The sequence below is a fragment of the Salvia miltiorrhiza genome, chromosome 8 (genome assembly GCF_028751815.1).
Source record: "Salvia miltiorrhiza cultivar Shanhuang (shh) chromosome 8, IMPLAD_Smil_shh, whole genome shotgun sequence".
Classification (NCBI taxonomy): Eukaryota; Viridiplantae; Streptophyta; class Magnoliopsida; order Lamiales; family Lamiaceae; genus Salvia; species Salvia miltiorrhiza.
This window is the reverse complement of record NC_080394.1, coordinates 41,866,194-41,892,595: the sequence shown is the minus strand read 5'-3', so window position 1 is coordinate 41,892,595 and position 26,402 is coordinate 41,866,194. Positions and strand designations below refer to the sequence as shown.

Genomic DNA, 26,402 nt, shown 5'->3' with positions numbered 1-26,402 from the left:
AATAGAACTCGCGCGTCAAAATACAGTGCTAGGCAGCTAGAGGTTTTATTAATAGGATTGAAAGAGATTCTTTGTTTTTCGTGTTTTTTTTTTTTCTTTATAGAAAGAGAAATATATTCTTTTTAGAAGCATTTTCCAGCAAATCTTTTTAATTGATTGCCTTCGGTCAAAGGCACTGAAAGAGACAAAACTATAAGATTGATCCAGCACTTCAATAGTTATTTCAAACTTTATCGCTATCATTATATATATCTGTTATGAAATATGGAGCATCTATCCAAACCAATGATCATAAACATATCTATTAGTTTAATGAAAGTGTAAATCATAACAAATTTTGAGATGAATTATCATCACTTACTTTTATTTACTTCACTTGCTCCTTTTTCTTCTTTTATTTTTCCCTTTCACTTTTGATCTTTTACATTTAATGAAAGGAAGTGCACTGATGACACTCAATTTTCCATGATTTATAATGTTGTTATGATATTAATTTTATATAGGAAATTAAGTATTTGATGATTGTTTCGTGCTTAAATTGTTTTATCTTATGAAATGTGATATTTACTCATACTTGTGAATTTTACAGAAATATAAAGGATAAATTTGGAAGAATGGTCTACATAAAAATTATAGATCATCTTGATATGAGTGGTATGGTCGAAACAAGAAAGTCGCGCGCAGCAGCGGAGTCGTGACGAACCCCGCGGCGATCCAGCCGGCGACCACTGCCTCAAGAAGAACTTTTGGCCTGTGGGCGGCGAACTCGTTTTCCACGTGTTTTTGCGGATTTTTAGGCTTTTATCAGTGTTTACGAGTTATGGTCCTTTCCTTGACCTACTAGACACCTCTCTTAACCTCTCTTATCCATCTTTTCATATTTTTCAACTTTAAACTTAGAATTTTATAACTTTCATAGATTAGATTCCTTTTCATGTAAGATTCAAGCTGTCATTCTTTTCAAGTATCAATTTCATTTACTTTTATTGCTTTCTTCTTTATTATGTTTTTACTTTCTTTTATGATGTCTAGCTAGTTTTTTTTATTTGATTTCAGGGTTTGTAAATAGTTGATTAGATTTATGTGATTGATTTATTGATACATTTTTGCCTTCCAGATTCTGATTCATAATTCCTAGTGCTTAATTTCTTGTGGATTACCTGGCCAATAATTTGCATGTTTAGCTATTCGATTATAGACTTAGCAGAGATAACTGTTGATCAGCGGATTCAGGAATGTATAATATGATTTTAACCTTGAGACTTAGCAGAGATAAGTGGATCATAGAGAGCTATTCTTGTGAGCTTTTGGGAGTTAGTAGATTTTCTTGAGACCTAACGGAGATAGAGAATTTACTAATTAATCTACTATCATAAACTACTCTAGCGAGAGTGTACGTATGGTTATTTATGTAATCTCTCAATAGGACTGGATTAAATTGGTAATTGGGATTAATAGGTTAATTGTATGAATTTGATTAAAAATTACATCCCTAGCTAGGATCAGTATTTTATTTATCTGATTTATTTCTGTTTATTTATTTATTTTATTTTATTTGAGTCTAGTATTTTTATCTTCCACCTTATATTTATGTTCTTGCCTGAATATTGCTGGAGAATTATTAGAATTACTAAGAGTATTTTAGCCTATCAGTCCTTGTGATTACGATATACGATTGCTATATATGCTACAATTGCATAATGTTAGTTGCAGTATTTTGTTGCTAATAAATTAGTGATCATACACAAACAAATTATTTAAATGATCGTTTGTATATATTAATTTCTCATGCCTTGATTATTAAGAATTATATATTCTCCCAATCTTTAAATAAGTGTCATATTATAGTTTTTTTTTTTCAATTATTGTGAAATTTTAGAGTAAAATTAAGCTAAACTTCCAATCCTACAATATCTTAATATTAGAATTAAAAGCATTATCTTTATTTTCTTCTCCACTTAAGAGAGAGAGAGGGAGAGAGAAATTTTAAAGTTGACAAATATAATTAAGGATGTGCATGTCAAATTATATTCCTCCTTAATATGTGTAATTTTGTGTCATATAACACTTATTTAAGGATGCATGGAGAGAGTAAAAAATTGGAGGGGCTAATTAACAACCAATATCACACTGGAGTGTGTTAATCAAAATCAGAATACAAGGATATTGAAAACAAGCTGATCAGAGAAGCACTGTTGATAGAATGTGTAAATTATTTGTTGCAAATTCGCTCCAAGCAAAACATCGACTTTCTGTTGGAAGCTTCTTCAGAATAATATCCCGATTTGCCACAACCTTTTGAAAAGAGGTGTTCTTAACATGAACAGTGATGACATGTGCACTCTTTGTTTAGTTGATTGTGAATTAGCCGAGCACCTCCTTTTTCATGTTCGTTTTTGCTTACAGGATTTGGGTTTACTGTTATAATTAGTTTGGGCTTTACTATGTTGGCCATTGCAACCCCAACTGTCATTTTGAAATTCATATGGGTTTAGCAATGAAGAAAAGCTCTTCTGAGATAGGAAGACACTTTGGATTTGTGTTGTGTGAAATTTGTGGATCCATAGAAACAAGGTGATTTTTAAGAGCTCGTCTTGTAACAGTGAGGACTTCGTTGAGATTATTAAAGTTAAATTTTGGTTTTGGATTTCTAATCTTTCTCCTAGTATTTCTTGTTATAGTTTGGACAATTAAATTTGCAATCCTTCTTCGTGCCTAATGTATTAGGATAGTATGTTTTTCTTTATTTGTTATTTACCTTCGTGTATCGTTGATGAGTTGAACCCCTCGTGCGTGGTTTAATAAATTTTACATAAAAAAACAACAAACAATATCACACATAATATAAAGTTAAAACTTCTAGCTAGATTTGTACAGCAGTGTACACACACAACTTATATAACTTTTGACCTATATAGAGTTAGATTCCAGTGAGATTGCTACATGTATATTTATATATATTATTAGTGCAACATAAAAATAATCAGTCACAACCCACATAGAAAATTAAGGTGTGAATGATCCATAACTTAACCGTTGCGCAAAGGAGGACCAACCTTTTCTGCTTTAGAAGCTTAATAGGAAATAAAGGAAAAAAAGAAGCAGAAGAAAATTAAAGAAAGAAAAGGGGGAAAAATAAAAGAATAAAAGAAACAATCTTCCATAAGAAAAGAGATCGAGCACTACTTTTCATGGTTTGTGATGTATGTTTGCAAAAGAATCGACTTTTTCTTGTTTTGATTTTAGAAACCCGACATTCTTATCTTTAGAAAGCACTATGAAGTTGATAAACAAGAGTTTCCAAATTAAAATTAATAAGTAAAAAAGAAAAGCGTAAGTAAATTTTAATTGAAAGGAAAAATACACAGATAAGAATCTAACTTTGTACCTTAAATAAAGAAAGATGTTGTTACTTTAGAATCGCCAAAAGATGATTAATAATTATAGCTTTAAATTAAGCGTAAGCATATAAATGGGGAATTTGTCGATTCCTTTAGTAAAGATTAAATACAATTAAGTAAAGGGAAATGCTGAATGCACATAATATGTGCGCACATAATTGGATATTTTTGTCATTTTATAAATCTCCATAAATTATGGAGTTAATACAATTTCAATTGAATTTCTAATTTACGTAATCATCCTTTGAGATAATTAAGGAATGTACAATTCAAATTTCAATCTTATATCTTTCCTTAATAATAAATTATTTATTTCCTTAAATTAAATTATGAATCAATTTTCATTATACAGCTTTATTTATCAATGATTTACATCCTATAAATTAGCTCAAACTCAACTAGAAGAATCAAGTAATTAAAATTGCAGTCAAATTATTGTTTCATATTCTTATTTAATTAGTTAGTTATTTTTCTTCAATAATGTTACATGACTAATTAATGATTTAATATGTATTGATGAAAAAATTGATGAACTCATCAACTTCACATTCTAAATTCATATATTATATAGATTTAAATTCAAATTTATTATTATAATTATTATTTTGAAATATAAGAATAATTATGTTGAATGTTATGCTACGGATACCGCTATTGGGTAATGTAGCAAAGGATTAGAGTGATGTTTGAGAGGTAACATCTTTGAATCCATTAGTGATAAGTTCCAATTTATAGCTCATTATTAGTGTCTTTCTTTTATTATCTTTTTCTTTTGTTGCTATTTTAATTTGTGTTTTATTTTTTTGTTGAAATTTGAATTAAAAAATATATATAAATATAAATAGATGACTATAATAAATCCCTAAGCAAACTCAAATCGAACTCGCTACATCGAGCCGGATCGACGGGTTTGGTCCGGACCAGACCGACTCAATAGACATATGCGGTGTGGTTCGGGTATGATTTTTCGAACCGAAAAATATTTGGGACGGTCCAGGTCTTAACCCACTCGAACTCGCCGAACCCGGACCGACTCGTATCTTTTATAAAATAATTATTTAATTTATATATTTCTAATGATATTAAGAAATAAATTAAATTTTATCTAATATAATAACTCATCTAATATATGTAAGTAAATTAAGTAATCTGTGTAGTTTTGTAGCGACCCGTACCTTTAACATTTCTTTTTATGAACTTGTTGTGCTTGAATTATTATGTAATGGATTGATTTTAATTTATGTATTTTTGTTGTAATTGTGGATTGAGAATATTTGAGCTAAAATATGTGTTTGTATGGAATTTTTTTAAGTTTTAAATCGGGAAAATTGAGTGTAAAATAGGAAAAATAAAAATTTGAAATTTCAGCAGGTCGGACCCGGACCAATCTGGACCCGATATTCGGGTTCGGTGCGGTCCTGGGTGGTCGGTCCTCCCTTACAATTCGGTTTGAGTCGGTCTACGATTTAAAAAATTTCGGGTCGTTGGTCCCGACGAGTGGGTCCGATTCGATGCTCACCCCTAATAATAGGCTAGCTATATTATTTGATTATTATGACATTATAAAATAGAAATGAATTATTATATCTGAGAAACAAATATGATAAGTTGACCACATTGCATTGATGGATTAAATCATAAAATTCTATCACAGTATATTATTATTATTTTTTAAAATTTGTTACAACCAAAGAAAGGAAAAAACTCACTCACACTCTAGCTCCTAAGGTGACTCGAACCCCCGACCTATTGGTTGGAGGGGAAGTGTCTTACCAACAGACTGCGCTTCATCGTCCTATCACAGTATATTATATTTTATAAATTAGTGAAATTAAAATAGAAAATATAAAGGAATGACTATAATTGCGAGAATAATGTCATACGTTGATCGATTACGAATGAAAACAAAATATAAAGTGAATTGGTGAATTTGAAATAATAAAAATACCCCGTATAAATTAAAAGGAATGAAGTACTTTAATGGTGAATATAATATCATATGCTAGCTACAATCTTCAATTATTTCATAAAACTATAGGTTATTATGAAAAATAATAAGAAATTAAGGAAATTTAAATAGAATAGAAAATATAAAGGATATACTATAATTGTGGGAATAATATCATATGTTGAGCACATAAATTGACTACTCAATAAAACTATACTATAGGATATTAAATTATTATTTCATAAAACTATGGATTATTATTAGAAAAAATCATAATAACTTAGTGAAATTTACCTAAAATTTTGAAGAAAAAAATATAAGAATATATGACTATAATTGTGAGAATAATAGAATTTGTTACCTACCTTCTTTGATAATTTCATATGAGTATAGGTTAATATGAAAAAAATTCATAAAGAAATTGTGAAAATAGAAAATATAAAGAAGTTACTATAATTGTAAGAATAATACTCCCTGCGTCCAGTGAAACTTGAGCACTTTCCTTATATGACAAGTTTTTTTTTTCTTCATTCATTTTTTTATTTTTTTTCACCTACCACACATAAGACACAAAATACCAACTCTTTAAAATTTGTGTCAGAAAGAAATCGCTCAAGTTTTGCGGGACGGATGGAGTATACTATAAGACAGTATATTATAATAAACTAGAGAACTCAAAATAAAAAATAAAAATTATTATAATTGTGAAAATAGTCTAATATCATCATTTCATAAAATTATATTATAAGATAATAGATTAAATAAATATAAAAAAAGATAAGTATCGAAAAGAAAAAACAAAACACAAATGAAAAAGGAAGGGAAAGAAAAAGAAAAACATAGTATTAAAGTGCATTGTATAACTATAAGATATAGAGGAAAGGTACAAAGTTGTCACATTACAATGGAATATTTTCAAATATTTTTAAGATAATAATATGTGGATCCATTTTTATTGAATTGAATAATTATTTCCTTAAATTAATAAATATTAAAATAATTATAGGTTAATAAAGTAAAAAATTAAGAGCAACTAAATAAAAAATATAAAATATGAAGGAATAGCAAAAATGGTTAGAATAATTTCATACGTTAGTTACATTCTCTAGTTATTTTATAAAAGTACAAGTTAATGAAAAAATCATAACAATTGTGAAATTAATGTAAAAATTAAAAAAATACAAATAAATGACTATAATATAATTATACATTGAGCACATCGATTGATAACTACTAAAAATACACTACAGGAAAATATATCATAATAAATTAGTGAACTTAAAAAATAAAAAATAAAAACATAAAAAATCACTATAATAGCAAAAATAATGTCATACGCTAACACACCGATCAATTAGTAAATAAAATTATCCTATAGAACATTACATCACAATAAATTAGTGGACTTGAAATAAAAAGAATTTATATAAAATAGGAAAGATGTCACGACCGCACTTGCTAAGGATAGCAAATTCGGGAAAACCGCGACTAAGGGAGGGAATTTAGGAGCGGGATTTAGAAAGGGCATATTCGTTTTCTTGATGACTCGACTTGTATAAAGAAATCAATCGAAAAATCTAGATATCAACGAAAGCCACAAGGGGACCGTACATAATATTATCCCAAAACGGGGTGCTCAATGGTTTTAGTACATTACTAAATAATACATATTGTTTGACAAATGACATAATATCTTAACATAATCAGTGTTCGCAGCGGAATAACAATAACTTGAGTATATGTATGAAGACATATACTCCACTCTGAGGTTCTCGTCCTAAATTGACAAAAACTCCGCTTGCACACTACATCCTCGATCACAGCTCAACCTGCACATTTAAAAATACATGCAGGGCTAAGTACAAAAGTACTTAGTGGACACTTGCCGAAATTTACATATATGCATAATATTTTATTGTCAAGCCTTTCAACAGTAGTAAGATACGAGGGTTTTCCTTTAAAGACTCGTATTTACCAAACATAATATCATTTCTTTCATCAATAACCCGCGCAGGTATTTTATATCATTAATTACCATATCAGTAACTCGTGCCGAGAGGGAGGCCTCCCTCTACGGACACTATGATCGGCCAACCCGCTAGATGACTCACGATCACAAGGTGTACACTAATTCCGAAGGGATTTGCGGTCCCATCCAGAATCCGAATTCGATTAACATCAGATAGGCAATTAATAATAAAACATAAAGCATTTAGGCATTGACAATATCATTTAAATTCATAAGCATAAAGTCTTAACAATTCTAATATATAATTTTAGTTTATACATAGAAAGCCTACCTGAATAGCAGACTCACGGTTTAGCTCTAACTCTGGTGCTTGACCTTTAATTCGAGAAAATAAAATAAGATTCTAATTCTCGAAAAATCTCAATAAATGAGGATGCGTGAAATGATTATGCATGACTCATATTCCTTTAATTAAATTATGAGATGCTAATCCTATTTAAGGAATTAAAGCTCGTCTTATGAGGTCGGATTATTAATCTTATCTCGTCAAAACCTTAAACTCAAAACATTATCACATAACTATCATTTAGGTTCGAAACTATTTATTCGAACATCAACATGCGCATTAATCATAACTCGTTCTATTTATGTCATCAAGTCAAATATTTCGTCATTTAAAAACAAATCCTATAATATTACATAGATAAATTATATCATCATAGATCATGCTTTCTTATTTTTAAAATCATTTAATCATTTTCAAATAATCCATATTAATAAGTCATTTGAAAAGAATTAATTTAAATGAGAGTTTAACTCAAAATATTTCATTTTATAATCCATTTATAAATACTTGAAATAAAGAACTCCATTTAAATAATTAATTTAAATGTCAATATATAATTAAATTAATCAAGCTCAATTTAAATTAATAATTAAGAGCTCAAATAATTTAAATAGATATAAGCCCAAATTAATTAGATAAATTAAGTCTATCATGTTTTTCTTTGAATAAGGCCCAAACAATTTAATTAAAATAGGCCCAAATCCTTTAATAAAAAGAAGCCCATCAGATTTTATTTGTAAAGGGCCGAGCCCAAACATTTAAATCGAAGCCCATCTGTTAATTAAATAAGGGCCCAAACACTTATTAAAATCGGCCCAAGTCTCGGCCCAAACAATTAATAAAATCGGCCCAAACAATTTAATTAAATCGGCCCAAACAATTTAATTAAATCGGCCCATACAATTTAAAAAAAAATCGGCCCAAACCCGGCCCAATTCCTAACCTAAATATACACACACAATTACACCTCCCAACACACACATCAAAACATGCGCCTCTCTCTCTCTATCTCTATCTCTCGGCTCTCTCTCTCGACTCTCTCTTCTCCTCTATCTCTCTCTACATTCTCAAGAAACGAACACTGTTCATCATCTCTCTCTCTTGCTCGATCCAGCCGTCGCCGCCACGGAATTCGCCTGAGGAGCAGCGGCGATAGGCCGCGCCACCCTCGGCTCTCCCTTCACTCACCGAAACCCGGCGCCCCTGTAACGCCCCGAGCTCCACCATCTGCGACCGGTTCAGCGGGTACAGCGCCACCCCGAAGAGCGCCCGCAGCCGCCTGCACCGCCCCGGCCGCCATCTCCCTCCGGCGAACTGACAGCGGTAAGCCGCCGTACCGTTTCAGAACCCAGACCCCAAACCACGACCGCTCTCTCTCAGCCCCCAAAGTCCAGATAGAAAATTCACCCCTCCCCTTTTCTCCTTCGGCCACCGCGACCAGCCACCAGGTGTCGCCACCCTCGACTCCCTCGCCTTTCTCTCTGGATCGACGGGCAGCCTAAGGTAAGCCCTAATTTCTTCCTTTTCTATTTTCCCCATTTTTCCATTTTCTAAATTAAAAATCTGAAATTCCCCTTTCCCTTTCTTGGCAGATCGGAGACAACGGCAGGTTCACCGCCGCCGCTCCGTCGCCGGCGACGAGCCACCGCGGCTGCCGCCTCCCTCCGATTTCGACTCACACATACAAAACAGGGTTCAAGCCTCATTTTCAGTTCAAAACATAGAAATAGGCTTTTTACTGAATTCATTTTCAAATACTGTAAATGTACTTCAATAAAGCGTACTGCACTTAAACATTCATTCATGTAATTTCAACCCTCCATTTATACATGTAAATTCTGTTTATAACAGGCTGCATATGCACATAAAAATGGAATATGAGAAATTGGTATGTGTTGGTGGTTCTCTGTAACAGGTGAACGAAATAGAGAGCTCAAAATAAACGAGCTCAGTTTAAGAAGAAAACCTTGGTCTGGTAGTGTAGTTGCTGTGTGAACTTGCTGCAGAATTTAGAAATGGTGAAGTGGTGAGGTTTGGGTGAAGAATGGTGTAGATTATAAAAGAAAAATGGGGTGGTGAGGGTCGTGGAAATTCTTCAACTTACAGGTATGAACACTTTCAGCCAGTATGTATGACTGAAGAATTTCTTCAGCATGCGCTCAAAATTCTTCAGCATGCTTTAGGATTCAGCATGCTTAGGATTATAAATGTAATAAAATATCTAAGAGATTAATATATTAATTATATGGTTCCAAACTCATTTAAATACATTAAGACATATAAGCCTAATTCTTATTGAAGCATAAAATCCATTTGAGCTTGCTTCTAACATAAATTAAATTACTCATGGGCTTAAGTAAACAATCGATAAAAGATTCATATTTAACACTTCAGTGTTAAATTCTCCACAATAAATTAATGGACTCAAAATATATTTTGAGTGCATCATCTATTGAAAATAAAAAAAATAAATCATCACATATATAAATTATCAAATTCATATAAGTTCGTATTTTATTAATGGATGCTGAACTCTAATTACCATAATCAATCCTTAAATTAGTAATTAAAAGTATATAATCCTTAATAAAAAGTCGGGTCATTACAAAAGAATAGCTAAAATGTTAGAATAATCTCATACGTTAACTACATTCTTTCGTTATTTTATAAATGTAGTATATGTTAATGAATAAATCATAACAAATTAGTGAAATTAGAATAAAACGTATAAAATATAAATGTATGGTTATAATTGTAGGAATAATGTCATACCTTGAGCACATCAATCCATATCTCAATAAAAATATGCTATAGGACAATATATTATAAATAAATTAGTAAATTCAAAATAATAAATTAAAAAATATATATGATTATGAAAATACATTGAGCACATCGATCAGTTACTCAATAAAATTATATCATAATAAATTTAATGAACTCAAAATAAAAAATTTAAAATATGAAGGAATTATTATAATTGCAAAAATAAATTAATAAAAATAATAAAAAGAAAAAACAAAACAAAAATGAAAAAGGACATGGAAAGGAAAAACGAAACAAAAAGTATTATCCTATATTATAGTATAATGTATATTAAATTTTAGAGGAATATCGTGACATTTGTTAAAGTATATTTAAAAAAATAAATCGTAGTATTATTTTATCTATGAATTTTTATTCTTAAAAACAATATCAGTAAATATGATCATGATAAATCAAAATAATTGTATTTTAAATAAAAAAAACTAACAAAATCGTGTTTATATCTTTTCCTAAAACGAAGTGCCAATTTCTATGTATAGGATCTTGATTAGTGGCCATATCAATATTTTGTTTCCAAAATTGTTGCAATAAATAAAGGGAAAAAAATCTTTAGAAAATTTCCAATATTAATTAAGGGTAATTTAGTGATAATAATAATTTAAATTAGGAAATAAAATTTCAAGGGCATTATGTGCGCACATATTATGTGTATTTAGCAGTACTCGTAAGTAAATTGAGAAGAAGGAGAAAATAGGATTTAGGTATTTACATATTCATCTAATGTTATCAATACTATCTATTCAGATATTCTACTCTTAACTTGTCATTCCACATAATGTGACTCAGTGAAATATAATATGATGCCAATAAAAATGAAATATAGATTAAGTACTTCAAGAACAAATAGAAATAATACATAAATATCCCCCATCATAAAATCTATATAGTATATAAAAGATGAATTTTTCCATTTCTTTTTCTCTGCACCAATTTTTTAATTATTTTTTTTCTCTCTTCCTATCAATTTTTTCTCTTCTCTTCTCTTCTCTTTTTTTTTTTAATTCTAAATATCATCATATTTGATTAATTAAAAAAATATTCAATATTTATTTTAAATTTAAATTCGTGAAAAGATCTTTAATATGATATAAAATCGTAAAAAATAAATTTAAAATAAATAAAATATGATTTTTTTAAAATATATTATTTTCTCTCTCCATTACTTTTTACAACTTTTTTTTCTATGTTTGTATATGAAATATTTATTTATTTATTAAAATATATTTTGTATTTATTTACATTTTGATTATATTTAATATTTATATTTTTTTATTATATTTAATATTTATATTTTTTTATTTAAATATATTAATTAATTTCGATGTTCGTCGTGCATCGCACGAATAGAGGTACTAGTAATATATAATTTATGACTTTGCACGAATGAAGGTACTAGTAATACATAATTTATGACTTTGCATAAATTAGTCAATGTTTACTTCTTGGTGGGATAGTTAAAAATTTCCAACAAATGTTATAACATCATCGGAGAAACTTGTTACTGGGCCAAATCAATACGGCATATAGTTAGGGATGACAATCGGGTACGACGGGTACGGATAGTGACTATCCATACCCATACACACGAACTAAATGGATAGTGGTTGCTAACCACGAAACTATCCATGGATATCAAATGGTATCCAAACTCGCTACCTGCGGATACCCGCTACCCGTCGGGTATCCGCGAACCCGCTATCCGACGGGTATCCGTCACCCGCTATCCGCCGGATACCCACTATCCGCTGGACTCTGAACGGCGGCTGGCGTCTGGACTCTGAACGGCGGCGCTGGACTCTGAACGGTGCCTGGAGTCTGGATTCTAAACGGCGGTTGCGCTCTGGCAGTGTGCGGACTGCGGAGACAGTGGCTGGGCGGAGGTTAGCGGCTGGGCGGAGGTCAGCGGGTGCTTGAGAGTTGAGAGGATGGAGTTGAGAGGAGAGAGGAGGGAGGAGGGAGAAGGGTGGAGGTCAGCGGTTGGAATGGCGACGACGAATGGCGTTGTTGGACGGACAGCGAGTGGCGGCCGGCTGGTGGCTGGAATCGCGACTTCGCGAGGAGGGCTAGGGGAAGAAACGGCTGAAGGGGAGTCAGGGGACTAAACGGCTGTGTTAGGGGCGTAGGGGAATCTGGGTTTAGGTTTAGCTGAATATTAGACATTGGGCCTTATTGTCTAAGCCTATTTTAAGATATAAAATGCTAGCCCATAATCTCAAAATATATATACTCAAAGCCCATATTTTATAGAAGTTTTTGTGGATATTTGACGGGTAATTGACGGATAATTGACGGGTAATTGGCGGGTATTTTTAGCAGGTAAACGGGTTTCGCGGGTATGGATAGTAAGTATCCAAACTCATACCCACGAATTAAATGGATAATGAATTGCAACCACAAAACTATCCGTGGATATCAAATGGTATCCAAACCCACCCTAATGGGTTCGGGTTTTCGCGGATATCCGTTACCCGCGGGTAGATTGCCATCCCTACATATAGTGCAATTAATTAAAAACATATTCCACTACGTTACAAAGAACCATAAAGAGAAACAAAATCACGAGGCTTGAACTAGGAATTTTGCATTAGAATTAGCTACACACACGTCGAGTTAGGTTATAGTGAAATTACTATTTTTTTTGTAAAAAATTAAAATAATGAATAAATTGATATATAGTATTGAATAACGATATTAAAAAATTTAATAAAATTTTCGCTTCCTTCAAGATTTAAACTCAAATAATTTTTTTCCTCCATTCAAGTAAATATCAGTCATATAATACATTAAATCAAGGGAAAATTGCACCTAAATACACAAACTTTGCCAAAAATCCATATTTGACGCGAAGTTAGGATTTTACATTTTAATACACCAACTTTCGTTGTTGTCCAAATTTGACACGACTTAATTCTTAAAAATTCAAAAAACAACCAATTTTTGAAAATAATTATACAAAGATCCACTTATGTTATAATTTGGGACATTTGAACCAAAACAAGATATTTCCTTATGATGTTTTCTTTTAAACCATTTTAGGCGCGGATCAAAGATTAAAAGAAAACATCATAAGGAAATATCTTGTTTTGGTTTAAATGTCCCAAATAATAACATAAGTGGGTCTTTGATTATTTACAAAAAGGGGTTGTTTTTTGAATTTTTAAGAATTAAGTCGTGTCAAATTTGGACAACAATGAAAGTTGGTGTATTAAAATGTAAAATCCTAACTTCGTGTCAAATATGGATTTTTGGCAAAGTTTGTGTATTTTCACGCAATTATCCCTTAAATCAACACTTACAAATTAATCTAAGATCTAATCATATATGAGAGATCTCATCGGTATTGACTCAACCTAAATACTACTCTAGATTAACTCGCAATAGGACGAGATCTATTGTAATATGTAAGCTAACCCAAGTCGTCTCTCCAGGAAGATTTTCAAGGGCTTCTAATTGGATCGCATGAAAAAGCAATAAAGAGAAGATTTAAAACTAAGAACTTAAACTTAAACTTAAACGTGAATTTAAACTAAAACTTGAATGTAAACTTAATCTAGGCAAAAGCTATAAAAACCCTAGGCAAGAATTTAAACAACTTAAATTAAATCTAATTAAGAAATTAAATACTTGTAAATTAAAGACTTTCTACTCTAGGCATGAAACTAAAGTGCATAATTTAAATTGCATAATTGAAAAGAAAGCGAAAACATAAAGGCACGGTAAAAACATGATGAAACAAAATAAATTGAATTGAAATACTAAATACCGTAAATGTCTTGAACGCGTAATTGTGTCACTCAATCACAATCCAAGAATAAAAATAATTAAAAACTGAATCGAAACCTTAACTAAACATAAAGAAATTCGAACACAATGAAAGCACTAAGAAAGCAATAAACTCCTAAGTTTTGGCTGCCAACGAAAGAAGATCTCAAAGGCGTCAAAAACTAGGGCAAGGGATGATTTTACAATGAATAACTAAGCCCTATTTATAGACTTCAAACCACTCTTGATCAACATGAAAGTTTCCATGCAAAGATGAACTCTAAAGGTAATAGAATCGTGTAAGATAAGGCAACTCCAGCTGGCAACGCACTCTGCAAAGCACCTCCACTCTGGCGGAAATCGCAGCTCTGCAACGTACGCGAACTCTAGAAAATCGGCTCTGCGAGGCATAGTGCAGAGCTGAAAGTCAGCTCCGCGAGGTTCAGAGCTGGCGAGAAGTGCAGAGCTGAAAAGTCAGCTCTGTAAAGTTGACTCTGCAAGTTTGACTCTGTCGACTTAGCTCTACTCTTCCGAGTTTACTCTGGCGCGTAGTCAGCTCTATCGAGTTCAGCTCTGCTCTGACACGTTTGTTCTGCTCTGGAGATTTCAGCTCTGATAGGGAAGTTCAGCTCTGGAGACTTCGGCTCTGACTCTACAAGTTGGCTCTGCTCTGCTACAGAGCTATCCTCGCAGCTCTGCTCTGGCGAGCTTCTTTGCTCTGCTCTGCAGCGCGGGCTTTTCTACTCTGGCGTAGGCTTTTCAGCTCTGCAGCGGGCTTTTCAGCTCTGCATCCCTGAGTATGCCTAAAAACACCAATCTTTACCTAAAACCTCCAAAATTACACTCTTCCATCTATAAAACCTAAATCTCCTGCAAAGCATAAAACAACACATAAAACGCACCAATTTCCAGAAGATTTAACTCAAAACATGCACATGCAAACCCCTAAATTTAGAACAATTAAGCATAAATAAACCCCGCCCTCCCCCCCCACACTTAGCCTTTTGCTTGTCCTCAAGCAAAATTCATATGAATCCTAGGAAGTGATTGATTTCAACAATGCTAATTTCCATCCAAACATTCACAAAGTCAATTCAAAATTTTACCAAAAACACACATCTCTTAATCATGCAAGTAACTCAAAGTTTAAGAAGCAACAAAACAGTAATGTAAGCAATTCGATCAGACCCAATTCTCCGCTAGAAGTGAATTCCCTAATGTGATCGCCTTTATAATCAATATCACTATTTTCACACTTTTGTGTGCTTAGAGTTTCGACAGTTGAGCCATAATTCGTGAAATAAAAATCATTTGGATGTAATCCAAAGTCTTTTCACGTGGTTTCCCATGCTCATAGTTAGACTAGAGGAGCAGAGACTCAGAGCTGTCACGTTTTCAGAACAGGCCAGATGTTTCAGAGCTGGCAATTTCGAAGCTGGTTTCCAGCATTTTTCAAAGATAAGGATATGATCGTAGGCAATCACAATGACAACACTCCTTCTAGCATCTACCGGACAAATCACGTTTTACTTACTTACAATCGTGTTGCAACAAAACTCATAATTATTTGCATAATCAAGAAACATGTATCAAGAGTAAAACAAGAATAACCACCAAACAAACACAAACCCGAAAATCACATCGAAAACTATCTTCTCTTCCACAAATTCATAAAAATTAGCAAGTATCCAAAAAAAAACTAAGCATAAAGAGACCAATCTCGCCTAATTGAAAGCATAAGCACAACAAAACACCCCCCCCACACTTAAAGCATGCCATGTCCTCAGGGCACAAAATAAAAAGAGTTTAGAAAACATCCCTGATTATCGGCATTGAAAAGCTGAAGCATTGTGAGAGGCGGTGAAAAGTGGGAATTTGTGGTCTGTTGCAGAGTAGAAAATGTCAGCGCTGGCTTTTGCAGAGTGGAATTTCAGCTCTGACTCTGTACGGCAGAGTCAGTGTATACGTGCAGCGCTGGCCTCCTTCAGAGTAAAAATTCAGCTCTGTCCAGTGCAGAGTTGGCCTTTTCAGCGCTGGCGGCAAAGTCAGAGTAGAATTTGCAGCGCTGAAAACAAAGATATTAACACCCAAAAATCAAAGTATCCGCATAAGCAACCAAAACTTAGGAAAACACAAAACAAAAACGTAAAGTAAAGAACAAGAACAACAAAAACTAAACCAACGGTGGGTTGCCTCCTACCAAGTGCTAGTTTTAAAGTCGCCAGCCCGACGTAGAGGATCCCTTAACCAAAATCGCTATGAAGCGTCAGCTGAATTAGTCCTCGTGAAAGCACATCATCCTCTAGTTCAGCTGCGGGTCATCTTAATGAGCAAGCAGAGCTCATCGCATTCATCATTCTCTCGGACCAAGAGCTATGTCGAGATCTCTCCTCTTTCTTCTCCTCCAAAGGTGGTGCACTCTGCACTCTTAGCACGGTATCATCCTTGCATGGCAGCACATCAGCCTGTTCTTCCTCAACAGTTGCATCCTCTTTCACGGTAGTTGGCACCTCATGAACGGCATTAACCTCGAGTGGAAGCTTGGCCAAAAACTGATCTTCAATGGCCTCCTCATCCTACAAATTATCAAGAAAATTTTGTATAATTTTGTCCTCTTCCGGGCTGGTGCACATCAGTTTCTCCTCAGTAGAATTCTGGCACGTGCTGTTCAGAGCTGGCTGGATGAGCAGAGCTGGGCTCGTCAGAGCTGACGAGAGAGTTTCTGCTCTGGCGTCCAACTTCAGAGCTGGAGTAGTGGACAAGGCTGGCGAAAGACTTTCTGCTCTGTCCTCCAGCGGCAGAGCTGGAGTAGTCAGCGATGGCGGAAGACGTTCTGCTTTGTCCTTCAGCGGCAGAGCTGGAATCGTCAGAGCTGGCTGAACGGGCAGAGCTGGAGTGCTTGGCAGAGCTGGCGAAAGACAGTTAGCTCTGCAAATTTCTACTTCTTCCTCAGGGTCAGCAATCTCGACAAGAGAACAGATATGCATTGAAGAGTTAGAAATAACAGGCTTTTTATTAAAAACGGAGAATGTTACCAATCTACCAGACCCGGCCATGCTCAACGTTCCAGAACCTACATCAATGCGCGTCTGGGTAGTAGCCATAAAAGGCCGACCAAGTAGAACAAGTTGCCCATTCTCTTCTTTAATACCTTGCCCTCCCTCAAGCACAACAAAATCGGCCAGCACCGATATTCCTCTCACCATGACTTCAACATCTTTTAAAAGACCACGAGTGTTACAATTTACTCCATCAGCTAGTTGAAGTCTTGTATTCGTGCGTTTAAGCTCCTCTTCCTTCCTGTCTAATTTCTGAAAAATAGCATACAGCATCAAATTGACTGTCGCACGCAAGTCTAACATGCCCGCGAATTCTCCAGCTCGACCCAAACCAATACCAATAATGAAACTCCCTGGATCTTCTTTCTTTGGTAATGGTTGGGTTGGATCAACAATTGATGGTGGCAGAGGCGGGCTGGGCTTCGGGGGTTGATATGGCGTACTTGATTTTTGAAGTTTCTGCTCTGGCCTTATCAACTCTGGCGCTCTCCTCTGCTCTGTCACCCTTCTCCTCTGCTCTGTTTGCCAAGTCAGAGCTGGCCCTCTTCTCTGCTCTGACGTTCTCCTCTGCTCTGGCTGCCGAGTCAGAGCTGACCATCTTCTCTGCTCTAATGTTCTCCTCTGCTTTGGCTGCCAAGTCAGAGCTGTCATCCTAGTCTGTTCTGGCATTCTCGCCAAAGCTAGCATCTGATGAGTTTGGCTCTGCTGCTGCTATAGCTGGTCCAGCGCACCCGACAGTTGCCCCACGGTGGTCTCAAGGCGTTTGATAGTGGCAGCCTGAGACTCCATGCTCTGCTTGCTAACCTCCATAAACGACTGCAACGTATCCTCCAGAGACTGTTTTTGCGTTGGAATTTGCTGTGCACTCTGGAATTGATTGTGCTGAAAGTTCCCTTGCTGTTGACACCTTGGAGGGTATTGTTGGGAGTAGTTAGGCTGCGGTGTATAAGGTTGCTGTCCTCTCCAGGCACCAGCGAAATTCTGTTGGCCTTGGTTGTAGCTTTGCCCATACTGCAGTCTGCTCTGCCCGTTTGGTCTACTCTGCAATCCTGGTCTACTCTGCCCGTCTGGTTTGCTCTGCAATCCCTGCGCAGAGTGGACTTCAGCCTGCCCTTCCGGCGTGAACTCGCCCATTCTATTGCATTGATCAATTCCGTGGCTGAAATCACCACAAATCCCACAAGGCTGTACATTTTGCATAGGGGCAACGAGCGGTTCCATTCTTCCCATCTTCATTTGCTGCACATCTCGCATAATTGAGGCTAATTGTTTCTGCATCTCAAACTGATTCATCACTGCGCTGGCCTCAACTCTCTTTCCACGGACCAACTTTTGTTGAGAGCTCTCTGCTAAAGTTTTGAATATTTCCTTAAGCTCTGCCACAGTCTTCCTAGCTATGTTTCCTCCTGCAGTGCTGTCCACCATAAATTGGGAAGTTTTCACTAACCCGTCGTAGAAAAATTGCATCAACATCAAGTTGGGAAATTGATGTTGCGGGCATTGGCGGAGGAGTTCTTGGAATCTTTCCCAAGCTTCATGAAAGGGCTCGTCCATTCCTTGGGTAAATTCCATGATTTGTAACCTGAGCTCCTGAGTCTTGTGGCTGGGATAGTATTTTAGCATGAACTTCTCACAAGCTTCTCCCCAACTGGTGATGGAGTTGGGCAGCAGAGTTAGCATCCAAGTCCTTGCCCGATCTTTAAGTGCATAGGGGAAGCACTTTAGCTTTAATTGGTCCTCCGTGAGATTCAGCAATGGAATTGTTTGAACTTGTGTGCAGAAATCACGGATGAATTGTAGGGCATCTTGACTCGGCATCCCATGGAACAGAGGTAGAAGACTTGAATCATCGGCTTTAGATTGTAATTTCTGACGGCGGTGGGAAGCACAATAGTCGAAGTGTTGGTGTCTCTGATGACGGGCCTGGTGAAACTTCCCATGTATTCCATGTTTTGCGCCATCTCTTCCTTGGTTGCGTTCTGCTCTGCTCGGTCAGAGAGGTCAGAGCAGGCTTCCTCCTTCGTGTTCTGCTCTGTTCGATCAGAGGCAGAGCTGGCTTTCTCCTTTGTGTTCTCATTCAACAGCTCTACAGCACCATGCTCAAACACCTCCTTAAGTAGAAACGGACCACTCCAACTAGATTTCAGCTTACCCGGAAACAACTTCAGTCAAGAATTGAACAACAGCACCTTCATTCCGGGGCAAAGCTTCTTGTGAAAAATGCGGCGATCGTGCAGTCGCTTCACTTTGTCCTTGAAGATCCTCGCATTCTCGTACGCCTCATTGCGTAGTTCATCCACCTCCTCCATTTGCAGCGTGCGCTGCTTCACGGCAGAGTCCAAATTATAGTTGGCAGCTTTGATCGCCCAATATGCTTTGTGCTCAATCTCCACCGGCAGATGGCAGGCACTGCCATAAACGAGGCGGTACGGACTCATCCCTAGCACGCCCTTGAAGGCGGTTCTGTACGCCCAGAGAGCATTATTCAGCTTTGCAGACCAATCCTTGTGCGAGGGCTGCACTGTCTTCTCCAAAAATTGACTCAACCTAAATACTACTCTAGATTGACTCGCAATAGGACGAGATCTATTGTAATATGTAAGCTAACCCAAGTCATCTCTCCAGGAAGATTTTCAAGGGCTTCTAATTGTATCGTAGGAAAAAACAATAAAGAGAAGATTTAAAACTAAGAACTTAAACTTAAACTTAAACGTGAATTTAAACTAAAACTTGAATGTAAACTTAATCTAGGCAAGAATTTAAACAACTTAAATTAAATCTAATTAAGAAATTAAATACTTGTAAATTAAAGACTTTCTACTCTAGGCATGAAACTAAAGTGCATAATTTAAATTGCACAATTGAAAAGAAAGCGAAAACATAAAGGCACGGTAAAAACATGATGAAACAAAATAAATTGAATTGAAATACTAAATACCGTAAATGTCTTGAACGCGTAATTGTGTCACTCAATCACAATCCAAGAATAAAAATAATTAAAAACTGAATCGAAACCTTAACTAAACACAAAGAAATTCAAACACAATGAAAGCACTAAGAAAGCAATAAACTCCTAAGTTATGGCTGCCAACGAAAGAAGATCTCAAAGGCGTCAAAAACTAGGGCAAGGGATGAATTTACAATGAATAACTAAGCCTTATTTATAGACTTCAAACCACTCTTGATCAACATGAAAGTTGCCATGCAAAGATGAACTCTAAAGGCAATAGAATCGTGTAAGATAAGACAACTCCAGCTGGCAACGCACTCTGCAAAATACCTCCACTCTGGAAGAAATCGCAGCTCTGCAACGTACGCGAACTCTGGAAAATCGGCTCTGCGAGGCATAGTGCAGAGCTGAAAGTCAGCTCTGCGAGGTTAGATCTGGCGAGAAGTGCAGAGCTGAAAAGTCAGCTCTGTAAAGTTGACTCTGTAAGTTTGACTCTGTCGACTTAGCTCTACTCTTCCGAGTTTACTCTGGCGCGTAGTCAGCTCTATCGAGTTCAGCTCTGCTGATTTAGCTCTGCTCTGACACGTTTGTTCTGCTCTGGAGATTTCAGCTCTGATAGGGAAGTTCAGCTCTGGAGACTTCGGCTCTGACTCTGCAAGTTGGCTCTGCTCTGCTACAGAGCTATCCTCGCAGCTCTGCTCTGGCGAGCTTCTTTGCTCTGCTCTGCAGCGCGGGCTTTTCTACTCTGGCGCAGGCTTTTCAGCTCTGCAGCGGGCTTTTCAGCTCTGCATCCCAGAGTATGCCTAAAAACACTAATCTTTACCTAAAACCTCCAAAATTGCACTCTTCCATCTATAAAACCTAAATCTCCTGCAAAGCATAAAACAACACATAAAACGAACCAATTTCCAGAAGATTTAACTCAAAACATGCACATGCAAACCCCTAAAGTTAGAACAATTAAACATAAATCAGGTATCATTCCCTATAGAGTGTGGTTCTAATAAAAACTATATATAATTTTCATGAGAACCATTAGAATTACCGCATCTTCATCTACTATAAAAACTAATTAATGCATTTGTTACTAAATTTATTGTACTAAAAAAAATAAAAGTTTCACAACCTTCAGGATTCGAACCCAAGTGTTGCATTCATCCATCAAAATGATGCATCCACCGTAAATCTTAATAATCGAAAGACTATAAATGGTTGTCCGTGCATTATTATTTTATTTAGTAGTTTTTACTTTAACTTCTCTCCACACACACACACATACACACACATATATATAGTGAAAACACTGCATTGGACATACAAAATTACTGCATTCATAGTAAAATTTGTTGCACTTGAAAAAAAATAATTTTTGCTCCCTTCAGGATTCGATCCGAAATGCTACATACATTAATCAAGATGCTATATCTACCGTATATCATTAAAATGGAAGGGCTGAGAATAATTCTCCATTCTCATTTTAACCTCTTTATATATATATATATATATATTAGGGTGAGAATAATTCTGCATACATTAGGGTTTGGTTCAAGTGTAAACTCTATCTTATGGTGAAAACTAGATCCTATGAACAAACACATAAAATACGTGAACAAGAGATAGTCAAATCGTGAACAATTAAATGTTCACGTGTATAGAAGATTCAACCATCTTTGTTCATGTATTTTATGTATTACAATTGTTCACAATTCAATGGGAAGTTATAAATCTTCTTGTATCAGTTAGTCAATGGTATATAAAGGATATATATGGAATCTTTTACGACCTTGAAAGGTTCCTCTTTTTTTTTTTTTTTTTTTTTTTTAAAGAAAACACCCCAAGGGTGAGGGGGTTAGGCAGACCCCCAACCAATAAATAAACCAACAACCACACACGACGTTGCCCAAAAATGACAACGCCAAGCAAAAACAAGGAACATCCAAAAATAAGTAGACCAAAGCATAACAAGATATAGCCCAAGAGTGACTACATCCGGAAGATAAAGGAAACCAAATCAAAAAGGAAACAGACCAAAACAAACTAACTATCAACATGAAAACGAAACCAAAAGTTAGGATAGTCAAGCTGATCCATCCTATCTAGAGCAAGAAAATGATGAGGAGCAGAAAAGCAATCGAAAGTAGTCAACGTCGGATAATGGTGTCCTCTCATCGCCATAAAATTAGCAGGCCGGTTTCCCTCACAGTGGATGTGATGGAAACGAACCTGTCGATGCTGAGTGATAAGACGAATCCAGGCAACAGAATGACAGATACTAGCATGACCGTGTTGCCCAGCAGACATGAGCAAAATTATCGCCGCTGCATCCATCTTAACCCAAATATGAGTAGAGAAGGTGATAGCCAGCCTAAGACCCTCGAGAAGAGCGGCTAACTCAGCATCAAAACTAGAAGTGGCATCACAGGGCAGAGACGGATCCACGTTGCTTGGTATGGGGGCACATGCCCCCACAACCTTTTTTTTTATTAGTTATATATGCATATTTATACGTGTATCCAATTCTAATTCTAAAATAACACCCGGTGCCCCCATCCCCACTTTTTAATGTTGACTTTATTAATTTACTAATATGCATCAATTTTCAATTCCAACCCTAGGCTGCCATGCAAACTTTATATCTTATTAAACTACTACAATCCAACTTTTCAATTAGTTTAGCGGCGCAGAGAGAAAGACATTTTGGGAGATTGGATTTCAATTAGTTTAGCGGTGCGGAGAGCAACTAGCAAGACTCGAAGACTCGATCTTTTCTTTATCGTATTGTCGAAGACTCAAAGCTTTGCGAACAAATATGATTAATATTTCATATTGCAATATAAATAAATTAATAAATTTGCATTCTTCAAATAATTTTATTTTAATTTTAATTTATTGGATTATATGATTTTACTTTAGGTTTATATGGAGAGATTTTATAAAAGAGCATTGGAACCACCATTTGTTACTGGAAAAAATAATGATAGTGCTAAATCAAGCAAGAACGATTTTGATGCAAAAGACCTTCCTACAGATCCGGGGTTAAGAATTCAGATTTTGGATTATAATACAAATATTCGAGATGAAGTTCGAAGGGCATATATATCGAGGGGTCCTTGTCAACCATTGAAGCATAATTTTCCTTTCACAACCTTTGGGAAAAAAATCAAGGCGTTTCAATTCTAATTGGTTTTCTGAATATGCAAATTGGTTGGAGTATAGTATATCCAAAGATGTTGCATTTTGCCTTTGTTGTTATCTCTTTAAATCAAAATCTGGAGAACAAGCAAATGGCGACTTTGTTGGTGAAAGGTTTAGGAACTGGAAAAAAGGGGGAAAGGCTGAAAGAACATGTCGAAGGTCCTAATAGTGCTCATAACAAAGCTTGGGCTCAATGTGAAGCTTTGAAAAATCAGAAACAACATATTCAGTATGCATTTGACAAGCAGACAGATCAAAATCGAAGAGATTATCGAATAAGGTTAAATACATCAATTGATTGTGTTCGATTTCTTTTACGTCAAGGACTTGCATTCCGTGGTGATGATGAATCGAAGAATTCAGCTAATCGGGGTAATTTTCTTGAGCTTTTGAGTTTTTTAGCAGATCACAATGATGATATTAAATATGTAATAAATGGTGCTCCTGAAAATCTCAAACTGATAGCACCTAGTATTCAAAAGGATATTATGAATGCTGCTGCAGTAAAAACTATTAATGTCATCATGGAAGAGATAGGAGGTGCACTATTTTCTATTCTAGTTGATGAATCTCGTGATATTTCGATGAAAGAGCAGATGTCAATTGTGCTACGTTTTGTGAATAAGGATGCTTGTATAGTTGAAAGGTTTGTCGGTGTTGAACATGTTACTAGCACTACTGCTCTTGCACTAAAAGAAGCAATTGATTGTTTCTTTTCTAGACATAACTTGAGCATTTCGAGGTTGCGAGGTCAAGGTTATGATGGAGCTAGTAATATGCAGGGTGCGTTTAATGGTTTAAAAGCTCTTATTTTGAAGGAGAATCCATGTGCCTTTTACATTCATTGTTTTGCTCACCAACTTCAACTTGCTCTTGTAGCTGTTGCAAAGAAACATATTCTAGTTTCTGCATTGTTCTTCTCAGTTACTAGTATAGCAAATGTTGTTGGTGCTTCTTCCAAAAGGTGTGACATTCTTCATAAAAAAGAAGCTGAGAAAATTTTTAGTGCTCTCAACAATGGTGATCTTATAAGTGGAAAAGGCTTAAATCAAGAAACTACACTCAAACGCCCAAGTGATACATGATGGAGCTCTCACTATGATACTTTGATTAGTTTGATTACTTTGTTTTCTTCTACAGTCAAGGTTCTTGAGATGATTGTGGAGGACGGGGTAAGTTCTGAACAAAAGGGTGAGGCAAACAATTTATTGGGATTGATGCAGTCATTTGATTTTATTTTTACCTTACATTTGATGAGAGCCAACTTAGGAATCACAAATGAATTGTCAAAGGCATTACAAAAAAAGATCAAGACATTGTCAATGCCATGGCTCTCGTGAAAATAGCTAAGAAACGACTGCAAATGATGAGGGATAAAGGATGGGATTCCTTTTATGACCAAGTTTCCTCCTTTTGTAAGAGATAAAATATTGATGTTCCAAATATGAGTGATAAATTTGTAGCTCGATGCAGGTCAAGGCGTAAAGCTCCTGAAGTTACAAATCTTCATCATTGCCGATTTGATGTGTTCTTATCTATCATAGATATGAAGCTCATGGAGTTAAATGATCGTTTTAGTGAGGCAAATACACATTTGTTAGTTTGTGTAGCATGTTTATGTCCAGATGATTCATTCTCGGCTTTTGATAAGCATAAATTGATCAGTCTTGCTAGATTTTACCCTCGACACTTCTCTACATTTCAGATTGAGGCACTTGATGATCAGCTTGAAACTTATATCATTGATATGCGTTCTACTGATGTGTTTGGAAGACTAAAAGGTATTGGAGCTCTTGCTCAAAAGATGGTAGAGATGAAAAAGCTCGAGGTATATCCATTGGTTTATTTGCTTATAACACTTGCTCTTATTCTTCCAGTTGCCACTGCTACAGTTGAAAGAGTATTTTCTGCGATGAATATCATAAAGAATCGTCTACGCAGTCGAATGAGAGATCAATGGATGAATGATAGTTTGATTGTATATATATTGAGAAAGAAATTTTTGATAGTGTTGATAATGAGTCAATTATGCAAATATTTCAGTCAATGAAAACTCGTAGGTTTCAATTGTAATAGACTTGGATTATTATGTAGTAATTGTTTTTGAACATATTTTATATATATAATTGTTTTGTGCCCCCGTAACAAAAAAATTCTGGATCCGTCCCTGTCACATGGGGTGCAAAAAGCAACAAGGAGACCACCGGTATGATCACGAACCACTCCTCCACCATCACCTCTCTGAGTCTTTGAATCAAAAGTTACATCTGTGTTCAGCTTTGACTCAACTAGAAACACCTCTAGATTGACTTGCAATAGAACAAGGACATCCTAGCAGTGATAAGCTAACCCAATGTCGTCTCTCAAGGAAGATCTTTAAGGGCTTTTAATTATGTCACAACGAAAGCTGTAAACTTGGATTATTAAACTAAAACATGGAAAGTAAATTAACGCAAAATTAAACTTAACTAGGCGAAAAGGAATTATTAACTAACGCTTATAATTTAAACTTAACTAAAAACTTAATCTTAAAATTATCTAGGCGTGAAACTATTAAACCTTAGGCAAGAATTAAATGAACTTAAAGTAAATGAATTAACTAGGCAAATTGAATTTAAATAACTTTAATTAAAATCTTCTATTCTAATCTAACTAGGCAGAAACTAAATTGCATAATTTAAAGTGCATGATTTAAATTGCAGAATTTAAAGGAAACGCAAGTAAAAGCAAATAAATAAACTTGATTTAAAGAAATACCGTAAATCGTCTCGAGAAGTAATCTATCACGTAATTACAACTCTAAACGGGAACTATTCTAAAACATGAATTAAAAGAACTATATTAAACTAACTAAGAACAGAAATCGAAACTAGAACTATGAAAGCAATAAAATTCCTAAGCTTTAGCTAACTTGGCAGAACTAAAGATTAGGGCAATGATGATATG

The 26,402-nt window shown here is 35.2% G+C and overlaps 1 protein-coding gene across 1 annotated transcript; it reads left to right on the top strand.

Moving 5' to 3' along the window:
• Positions 1-23,545: 23,545 nt before the first annotated feature.
• LOC130998490 (uncharacterized) lies at positions 23,546-25,372 on the top strand. The gene is made up of 4 exons (XM_057923908.1): positions 23,546-24,476; positions 24,597-24,628; positions 25,162-25,284; positions 25,334-25,372. The coding sequence occupies exons 1-4, from the start codon at positions 23,546-23,548 to the stop codon at positions 25,370-25,372; spliced, it is 1,125 nt and encodes a 374-aa protein (XP_057779891.1).
• The last annotated feature ends 1,030 nt before the right edge of the window (positions 25,373-26,402 follow it).